Raw genomic sequence first — 10,343 nt, forward strand, 5'->3', positions numbered from 1 at the left:
CTTTATTTAATGGCTCTCTCCCTGCAGCCTCAAAAGCCTGGGTGGAGGGAGAAGCAGATGCTACTCAAAGTAAACCCCATGCACTGTGGCCACAGCAAACAGGGAGGCATTGGAGAAGGTGGTGGAGGCAAAGCTGTCACTTTTGGGGTCCCACAGTGCCCGGCTGGCCACCAGCAGGCTCTGCTGACCATGCTGGCCCAGCAGCACATGGCAGACCAGCTTGTAGCGGGGTGGCACCACCTCCTTTGCCCGGCTCCGCAGCAGCTCGGCCAGGCTCTGGGCTAGTGGGGCGCTGCCCTGGGGGCTGTAGACTACAGTCCCCAGGGCGCTGGCCAGGGCCCCCTCCAGCACCCGCTGCACCTGCCCCCCATTGAACTTGCAGCCATCATCTGGCTGCATCCTGTAAGTGTTTTCAAGGCGGGTCTTGAGGATGGGCTGAAAGAGGGGGAGCCCAGAGAAGCTCACTCGGCTGTGGAGCATCCAGGGGCCGATGGAGGGGTGCCTGCCCCCTGCAGCAGCCCCCAGTGAGCTGCGACGGCTGGCCAGGGACGGTGGGAGGGTGCTAAGGATGGAGCTGCGGCGGGAGAGCGGGAGGGGTGGTTTGCCTTCCTCAGTGCCCCGTGCCAGGGCTGGGGGCTGGGAGCCGCGGTGAGATGCTCGTACCAGAGGGGCTTCAGTGTTGTCCATGGCTGTCACCTGGGCTGGCAGGGTCGCCTCTGGGGAAGGCTGTTCAGCCCTATGGGTAGCCTGGAAAGGAGATGTGGCTCTGAGTGTCTGGCGGAGGTGGGTTGTCCCTTAGCCTCTCTGCTTTACCTCTCCCTGTCCCCTGCAAATCCCATGCCTCCTGGCACATGAGCCCCCATGGAGCTGGATGCAGAGGGGCTTCAGGACTGTGGTAGCTGCCTTCACATCTCCAGCAGCTTCTGCCAGATGGGGCTGATCCAGTGCAGCCATGTACAATCCATTCAGCCCTCTGCTCTCCCATCCCCAGCATTTCCCCCCCTGGAATGAGTGAGCAGCTCCTTCCCCTCCAGCCTCCCCAGCCCTCCTGCCTGCAGCTGGTCCCATACTTACCCCTAGCGCCCTGCCCTGCCAGGGTAAACCCAGGGGACTTGTCTCCGGCCGATGTTGTGCTCCTGGCTGTCCAGGACCAACCTGAGTCCTGCAAGCTGCAATGAGTAGAGCCAAACCTGTTGTGTTCCTGGAGTGTGAAGTGTTGCTATGCGATACTGCAGCTCTCCAGGGCCGCTCTGGGGCACGGCTCCTGTAACTCCTTGTTTCCTGGTTCCTGGACAGCCCCATCCCCTTTCACTCCTGCCCTGTCTGCATTTCCAGCTGTGCCAGCACAGGGACTGTTGCTCTGTACATGTGCCCTTCAACCTCGGCTGCTCCTCACCAGCCCAGAAAAATGCTTGCTGGTGTTGAACTTGCAAAGGAGGAGCAGGGGGTGGAGAACAGCTGCTATGATTGCTGCTTTGCACCCCAACTATAAGCTGCGCCGGGGCTGGGACCTCCAACAGCTTGATTTCACCCAAAGGGTTGCATCTTTTGGGTGCTTCTGCCCCCTGCACTAAGGGAGACTGCGGGCAGGTGGGCACCCGTTGAGCACATCCCTGCCATGTGCCAGGGACCCTGCTCCTGCAATGCCCTGGCCCAAGGGCAGGTTTCTTGGGTGCTCCCAACCCCGAGTGGGGTTTCTCTCTGCTGTCGGAGCCCAGCCCAGCTGGTACGCCACCACCACCCAGTCAATGTGCCTTTGTCTGGCCTGGCTGCCGAGCTATTTGAGGAAAGTGGTGATGGCTTTTGTGTTTCTATCTCCCATCAGAGGTATTTATAGCCTGCCGCTGACTAGTGCTGCCAAGCACGCTGGCAGCTGGACCCTGCTCCCTCCCGGTGCTGTGTCGACTGTGGGCCCTGCTCCTCCCTCTCACTCCCACCACTGCTGGCAAGGGAAGGTGGGTCCCTCTGTGGGCACCCTCCCCATGTCATGGTCTGCAGGCTGCTTGGGGCCAGCCAGGCTTGGGAGAAAGGGAATGTGGCATCCCCTGGTACAGCACTTGGTTTAGGCCTGGCCGAGTCCGGTTATGCTTTTTTCTGCCTTTGGTCGCTTGTGTCCTAAGCAAACATGAGAGCTGCAGGGCTTTGGCCTGAGGCGTCAGCAGGAGAGCAGGCTTTTGCCATTTCAGCAGATCTCTCCACTGCGATGGAGTTTACTCCACTGCTGGCGCCGGGAACCTTTCCATGGGGGCGGTGCATTTGGAGGTGGGGGGGATCTTTGTGCATTTAACCTGGGCATGTATTGCCTTTTCCAAAATCCCACCCGCCCGCCTCCCTTCACCCCCACCCGCCCCATCCACGGGCTCCTCTGCAGCAAAGCCACCGACTGGGCAGAGGAGGGGGCGGCTCCCCGTTCCGGGGGGGGCCGGGGGCCATGCCATGAGCCGCGGCTGGGGGATGCCACTTGAACGGAGGCACAGGCCTGCCTCCCTGCTCCGCTCCCATCCGGCGAACACCCGCACGGAGCCGCCTCGGCAGCGAGGGTGGGCTTCCCGACTGGCCGCCCCCCACCCCCGCCGCCGCTGCCTGCCAAGGTTTCCCAAGCGATGGGCCATGTCGTACGGCGCGGCGCTCTCCTCCCGGCGGCCTCCCCAGGCCGGCCCGCCTCCCTCCCGCCTCCGCCACCGCCCTCCCCGAGGCCGCCCATGGCCGGACCGTGCTCGGCGCGGCTGCAGGGCGAAGCGGCCACCTTCACCGCTGCCCTCCGCACCCTGGTCAACAACCCCCAGTTCAGGTGAGGGGCGGGGGGAGAGGGGGAGGGCTACCACCCCCCCCCCCCAGCCATGCCGAAGCCCCCGGCGCCCGCTCCGTGCTCCTTTTCCGTGGCCCCCGAGCGCTGCCGGGGGAGTTTGGGGCCCCTGGGCGATGCAGGGAGCCCCGGGCAGGTGCCAGGGCAGACACGGCTTGTGCGCATCCTGGGCACCCCGCACGGCTCTTGCCGCGCTCCCTCCGTGTCCGCACGGCAGCGGGAGCGCGGGGCTCCGCGGGTGCATCCCCCCCCCAGGACGGCCACCACCTCTCCGGAGGAAGGGAAGGTCCTCCGGTGTGCCCTGACCCCCTCTGGCCCCGGGCATGGTGCTAGTGGGACGAGGCGGTGTCCTGCACTGGGGCTCCTGCTCTTGCCAGGATGGGGCGTGCTGCAGCCGCCGTGCCCCCCAGGGGCAGCCACCCATGCTTGGCTCCTTTCCCATCCCAGCTTCACCAGTGCTCTCCTTTAACATCTCCAACCTCCCCACACCCCGGAGGGCAGGTGGCAGCCTGGCTGGCCCCCGTCGCAGTGCCCGGTGTCCCTCCCACCTCCTCCCAGAGCAGGGACCAGAGATGGGGAGCTGCCACCTCAGCTGCCTCCCACCTACACAGCACCTCCTGCTGGGCAGCTGGACAGCTCTGTAGTCCTTGTCACCCACTTCTTGCTGAGGCCTGGCACAAGTGCCAGCACTATCTGAGAAAATCCCCATCCCTGCTGAAATTTTTGGCCACCCAGAAGAGAAATCCCAGTGAAAACTCCCCAGCCACAGCACCAGGCAGTGGGGAAACGGCTGCCAATGTCTGGCCATCCCCAGCCCACATCCTGCTGCTTGCATCTTGCATCCCACACCCTTTGTCCTGTATCTCGCAACTCACATCCCACAGCCTGCAATCTGAAATCTGCACTCTGCATCCTTCGTCCTACATCCTTCATCCCTCACCCTTCCTCCTGCAGCCTGTGTCCTGCATCTCACAATCTGCAGCCTTCATCCTGCACCCATCCTGCAGCCTGCATCCTGCATCCCAAACCTTGCATCCCATAACCAACCACAGCCTGCGTTGCACATCTCACAGCCCACATCCTGTACCTGCACCCTGCTTCTCCCATTTGGCCTGCGGACTGTAGCCACGGAGCAGTTTGTTTTGATCCCTCTTGCAGTATCAGTCATCAAGGACCAGTTGGGCTCTGCTCACATTGCCCAGAATGCCCCAGCTGTGCCCTTTCCTCTGGTGGGCACATCCCTGTGGGACACCACAAGGGTCGGGCCATGGGTTTGTGCATGGTCTTGTGGCAGCTAGATTTTGGGTGGCGTCTTCTGCTCACTGCCCTGCTGGGATAGGGGAAGAGGAGGAGAGGACAAAGGGATGGAGTGGCCACGGTCACACAGCGCACATGGGGTAGAGACTCCCTGCCCTTTGCCTGCTCCCTTCCTCCCGATCCTGCCTCCCTTTCCTGAGGCCATGGGGCTGGAGACTGTGCTGGGGCGGGGCGGGGGGGGGGGGGGTGGTGGTGTGTGTGCTGTGGGGGACCAGGGCAGAGAGATGAACCCTGTGTCCCAGTGTGCACCACAGGCTGCCCTGTCCCGCAGGTGTGAGGGGCGTCAATGCCAGCCCTGCCAGCAGCGATGCTGGAGGATTTTTATCTTCGAGCCTGTGAGTCAGTTCCCGTGAGTCAAGGAGGCCGAGCCCAGTGGCAGCCGTGCTTTCCCTGGCTTTGCCATGCCAAAAGAGAAAGCCACTTTCTCCAGCTGTCCTAGGCCTTTCTCTGCACTGCTCTGTGCCAGGACCCTTGGCTGGCTGTGTTGGCACCCGTGACTGGCAGTGCTGGCACCCATGACAGACTGTGCCAACACCCATGACTGTCTGTGCCTCCAGAGGACCCATCTTGCTTACCCCACCTGCAGCATGATGACTGCAAGGAGCCACCAGCAAGGAGCTCCTCCGTGCCTCTGCTGGGAAAAGCCCTGAGTTAAAACTAAAGGGCACTGCCCCACTGGGACGGGCACCCAGCTGGTCCCTGCCCGTGTGCCATGTCCCAGCCCCAGTGCATCTCATTCCCTAGCTCCCCAGGCACTCCATCCCTCATGGTCCCCTCTCCTCTGCAGTGACGTGACGTTTGTGGTGGGCCGGGAGCAGCAGAAGGTTTTTGCGCATCGCTGCGTGCTGGCGTGCCGCTGCCAGGCTTTCCGGGGGATGCTCAGCCAGGGGCCAGCAGGCAGTGAGGACTCCCCTGGCAGCATCCCACCCCAGGGCCCCTTCATCTTGGGCAACGTGCAGCCCGATGTCTTCTTGGCTGTCATCGAATTCCTCTACACCAACAGCGTCACCCTCAACAGCTGCATTGTGAGTGGGGCTGGGGCTGGCAGGGACCATGGGCATGGGAGTGGCAGGGGCGGGGGGGGGAATGCAGCAGTAGGGAGTGCTTTGCAGCTCCTTGGGTGCTGAAGGTGGAGGGGATGCTCTGGATGATGCTTTCTGGCTGGCTAACAGTGCAAAGAGTGTGGGGTCTCAGCCCACCACAGTGGGGTGCACAGAGCACAAGTGCCTGCCCCAACCCCCAACAACTGGCTGCGCAGACTCTGGATGCTGGGAATGGGAACACCAGAGCAGGACATGTGGCAGCCCCATTCTCCCCCATGCCCCACCTGTGAGCTCCCACAGAGGCAGGAGGACGCGTGTCTTTGGCCCCTGGGCTGCCATGCTTGCCTGTGGCCCTCGGTGCTGATGCTTACAATGTCCCTCTTGCCTGCAGGCGCTGGAGGTCCTGACCTCGTCAGTGGAGTATGGCCTGCAGGACCTGTGCAAGGTATGGCCCTGCTTAGACTGAGGGTGGTGGTCCCTGAGTGCCCCCATACTGAGGAGCACCCCATGATGGTCCCTGCTGGTGGCTGGAGGTGGCTCTGAGACCAGTACCATGGTGCATCACCTGGGTCCTTTGCAAGCTCAGCCCCTGCTTCTCAATCCTGGAGAGTCTTTCCAGTGGGATCCCCCTTGATGGGGTGCAGCATCGTCTGGGAGCCCCACAGGGGCTGGGGAATCCTGGGGAAGGGCACGGGACCTCACATCTCCCACACAGCAAAGGGCAGCAGGAAAACCCCTATGCCATCACCCATGGGTGCCCTTCAGTCATCTGGCAGGATGATGCCATAGGGAAAGCCCTGGTCCTGGGCAGCACTCAGGACCCTAGCCACAGTGCTGCCAAGGAGGTGCCGCTTTGGGCGGGAAGGTTTTGGGAAGGCAGCAGGCAGCAAAAAGGAGGAGTGGGAGCCGGATGAGGAGGGGGCAGGGAGCTGGAGCGGCTCGGCGTTGGGGAGGCGGCCAGGCCACGTCATCAGAATGATTCCTCAATTACAGCCGGGCCGATCGCGTGACCCGCCATCTCATGCCCGGACTTCCCCTCCCTTCCCACCGCGCTGCGGAAGGACCTCGCTGAGGAGCTGAGGAACTGTGGGCAGCTGTGCGCCAGGGCAGTGGGATGGGACCTGCCCCATCACCCTGGTGGGGACAAGCTCAGCCTGACCTCAGATGTGGCACGCGGCTGTCAAACAGCTGGCTGAGCAGGGAAGGGACATAAGCGGTGTTACAGAAAGGGGGACCCCATGCCCTGGCCACACGAGTCCCATTCCACCATCCAGCATCCTCGGGGATGTGACCTGCAGCGGGAAGAGCCATAGAGGAAGGGTGGGAGGGAAAGGGGCTGACAGAGGACAGCCAGGGAAGCCCCTGACTGTCCCCCCAGCTGCAGGGTGACCTCATGTCCCTCCAGCCGGTGACTCACAGCCCTTCTGCTCCAGCTGACGGCTCCTCCCTGCATGTCACATCCCCTTGGGTTTCCCAGGGGCGCTGACCCTTTTGCATGGGAGTCAGTGAGATGTCCTGTTCTCTGATAGACGTGGCGGTCTGGCTGCATCCCACCTGCGTCGCCCACGTGTGGGCTGCAGCCGGAGGTCCTGATGTCCCTCAACAGTCACAGGCAGAGTGCAGGTGGCAGGCAGGTCTGGGCAAAGCTGGGCTGCCCCAGTGCGCTGCAGCCAGCACCAGGGCCATCCCCTGTGGCAGGACATGGCTAGTGACTGTGGCCAAGGTTAGGTGACCCACCTGGGGCTATGGGGTTGGCTGGGATTTGGTTGCATCAAGCTGGTCCTTGTCTGAATCATTGCCTGGGCTGGCTGCCCGTGGTCCATCGCTGCCTTATGAAACCCTGGGGGGCTGGCGGTGCCTCCACCCTGTGTCCTGGGGGCTCTGGGGGTGCTGAGAGTCACAGGAGGGTGGGTGGCAGGGCTGGGTCCCTGCTCTGCCCACCCTCTCTCAATCTGCCTTCCAGCTCTGTGTCAAGTTCATCAAGGATACTCTGAGTGTGGAGCAGGTCTGCGAGGCTCTGCAGGTGAGTGTGACCCCAGCGGAGTCACAGAGGGATAAAAATAACCTGTCTGATTTTGTGGCAAGAGGTGGCCCGACTCTCCTGCTCTTGTCTGAATGATGGAGCAGGATTTTCTGCCCACTCCTGGTTCAGCAGCTGCCCAGCCAGCTTCTGAGCACTTTGTACTGGGGCTGCAGGGGCCACTGGGACCACCACAGCCTGGCAGAGAGATGTCCCTGAGGTCATGCTGCCCCGAGTAGGGCTGGCCAGAGCTCCCCAGTGTCAGGACCTTGCCATCATTGGCATGAAACTGGGAGGCAGTGGGTTTCTGGGAGCTCTCATGGCTTTAAGGCCAGTCCCAAAAACCCTGCTGAGAGTTGAGGCACCCAAAAATAGCTGGGGGGTGGTGAGGGGATCCCAATGGCCCTGCTGCACCACTTGGTGGAACCAGGGCCGCTTCCCAGAGAAGGGGGATTTGTTCCATCTCCTGTGGGCTGAAGCGATGCTCTCAGGGCAAGATGCTGGCCCGAGAAGCTCCTGCCAGATGTGGTGCCAGACCACTGCGGCGTAAACAGAGCTAAAACTGGCTGGAAGGAAACAAACAGAAAACCCCAAAACCCCAGAACAAAACAAACCTGAAGAAAACATCTCGCCTTCCCTCTCTGCTTGCGTCAATGATGGTCCCCTACTGTGGTGGAGCGGAAGGTGATGCTCGCCCTGCCTGTGCTGCTCCTGAGTACCCCCCACACAGGGGCTGCCACTGCCAGGGTACAGGGACTGTCTTCCTGGTGCCCAGATGGGCAGTGCCAGCCCTGAGGCTGGGGGAGGATGAGAGCACCCCAGGCTCCTGCTGCAGTGGGGGATGGCATCTATGGGGCAGGTTGAGGCTGGTGCCAGGGCATGGACACACATGGAGGGGCTTTAAGCTGACCCTGTGCCCACACAGGGACCGCTGGGGATGGGTGGCCCCGCAGTGTGTCCTTGTGACAGCAGTGCTGGGGCAACCTTGCCCACCTGGGTGCCCCTTCTCCACCACATTCACAGAGTGACACCCACTCACGGGGATGCTCACCTCACCTGGGTCCCTGAGAGTGCCTTGGGGCTGTGTCTCGTGTCTCTGTAGGGCTCTTGGGGGACCCTCCTGCCCTGGACCCCCTCACAGGTGTCTGTGTTGTCCCACAGGCTGCGGTGACCTATGGGCAGGCAGACCTCCAGCAGCACTGCCTGGCATTCATCGAGGGCTGCACCACGGTATGGCTACAGGCAGTGGGGGAGCATGGCATGGGGTACTCCAAGGCATGGGCAGCACCGGGGACATGTGGCATGGAGAGCACTGCGGGACACAGCATGGGGCAGGGGAGTGGAGACCATAAGAATGGAGTGGCTGGAGGCTGGGGCAGGAGGAAAGGGGGTAAATGGTGTTTGGGGAGAAGATGCTGGGTGCCAGGTAGAGACTGGCTGGGGGGAGTACAGGGATGCCAGGGTATCGGGGTCAGGGCAGGGGGATGCTGGAGTGCCAGGCAGGGATGGTGCCAGGATGTGTCCAATGACCCATGGAGTGGGGCGGGGTCCCAGTACCAGCACTCTGGTGCTGTGATGTACTGGCAGGCGGTGGTGCGGACGCAGGGCTTCCATGAGCTCTCCGATGCGGTGCTGGCACGGGTGCTGCGCAGCGACCGCCTGACTGTGGACGAGCTGGACCTGGTGCAGGCTGTGCGGGAGTGGGCACACGTCAGCTCGGTGAGTGCAACGCAGCAGTGATGGGGAGGTGGTCCCAGCTGGCACCCCCAGGCAGAGCCACACAGGTGTTCCCAGACTCCCACCAGCCCAGGCAGGGAACCCAGGTGCCCTGTCCCTGAGCCCAGGGCTGTGTGATGAGGACAGGGGTTGCATTCTCCCCCCCCCACAAACACCCCCAGTGCTCGGGGCATCCAGCCTCATCCTTCACATTCCGCAGGCCGTCTTGGAGCGCCCGGTGCCTGAGGTGGCCGCCCTGCCTGTGCGGGAGCTGCGCCTGCCCTTGCTGGCACCCAGTGAGCTGGCGATGCTGGAAAGCCTCAACCAGCGGGACTTGCTCATCCCGGTGAGCTGCTGCCGCCCCTCCGGGTGCATCCCCTGGGGTATGGTGCAGGGCCTGGTTTGGGGGGGTACACTACCCTGTGGCCATGCTGATGCCCCCATCCCTGCCCGGTCCCCGTAGGTGGAGAGCATCGCAGCAGCATGGCGATCTCATGCGCTGAGGAAGGCCAGCGGGGTGCCCTCCTACCTCTGCAGGCCCCGGCACGGCACGCGGCCCCGCGACCACCACCGACATCTGGACCCGCACGCCAAGTAGGGGCTCGGTGCCGAAGTCCCCCCAGCCCAACCCGGGGGTGCGGGCAGTAGCAGTGCCCCCCGGCCCAGTGTTCTGCAGTGGGGCAGGCGGTGGGGCCGGGCACTGCTGGAGGTACCGCTGTGGCCGAGAGCATCGCTAAAGCCCTTTGCTCTGTGCTGTAGCTTTGGGGTCCGGGCAGGATGGTGCCTTGGTCACCCCAAAAAGGGCTGAGGTGACTGGGGAGAGGGTTGGAGGTGGGCCATGGGGTGGGTGTGGGCGCTGACCCCGGCGGTGTCGGGGCTGCGGGGTGCCCTGGGGGACGGAGGCAGAGGCTCCCCCTCTCCCAGCCCCACCGCTGCCCCCCAGCCGGGCCCTGTGCTGGGACCCTTCCCCGGGGCCGTGCTGCCCTCCGCCGGCAGCGGGGCTGTGCTGCAGCAGGCGGCGAGCGCTGGCACCGGCCTGGGCAGGGGGCCGAACCCCCCCCTCCCCATGGCAGCGGTGGGGAAGGGGCTGAGCGGGATGGGGAGCCTATGGGGCGGCTGCAAGAGGCCTGAGATTGGGGGGGGGGGGGGGGGGGGGCAAGTGGGAGGGGAGAGCCGGCATCTCTGCACCCACCCAGCACCGTTGTACCTCTGACACCAGCAGCCCCCAGCCCCTCATAGCCTTGGCCTGGGGGGACAGGCTGCCAGCCCTCCCATGTGCCACACACACTCTTACTCACCCGTGCCCCCCCCCATTGCATGTGCACACACACAGCTGGGTCTGTCTCAAGCATCCCCCCGCAAACTGTGCCCCTAGGAGAAAGAGCTGGACACGGCAGGTAATTTATATATAATATATATATTTACTCTTTAAAAATAAACC

General features: G+C 63.3%; 2 protein-coding genes across 2 annotated transcripts; one reads left to right on the forward strand and one right to left on the reverse strand.

Annotated features, from left to right (window-relative positions):
- Window positions 1-60: 60 nt before the first annotated feature.
- DYNLT4 (dynein light chain Tctex-type 4) lies at window positions 61-839 on the reverse strand. The gene is made up of 2 exons (XM_009989402.2): window positions 814-839; window positions 61-736 (listed from the first exon to the last, which is right to left on the reverse strand). Exons 1-2 carry the CDS (start codon window positions 837-839, stop codon window positions 61-63), a joined length of 702 nt encoding a protein of 233 aa, XP_009987704.2.
- Window positions 840-2,702: 1,863 nt separating this feature from the next.
- Window positions 2,703-9,500, forward strand: BTBD19 (BTB domain containing 19). Its single transcript, XM_086617661.1, has 8 exons — window positions 2,703-2,791; window positions 4,911-5,148; window positions 5,558-5,611; window positions 7,130-7,189; window positions 8,348-8,416; window positions 8,774-8,905; window positions 9,123-9,248; window positions 9,366-9,500. Exons 1-8 carry the CDS (start codon window positions 2,703-2,705, stop codon window positions 9,498-9,500), a joined length of 903 nt encoding a protein of 300 aa, XP_086473787.1.
- The last annotated feature ends 843 nt before the right edge of the window (window positions 9,501-10,343 follow it).

This window comes from Tauraco erythrolophus, chromosome 10, assembly GCF_009769465.1.
Source record: "Tauraco erythrolophus isolate bTauEry1 chromosome 10, bTauEry1.pri, whole genome shotgun sequence".
NCBI classification, from domain to species: Eukaryota; Metazoa; Chordata; class Aves; order Musophagiformes; family Musophagidae; genus Tauraco; species Tauraco erythrolophus.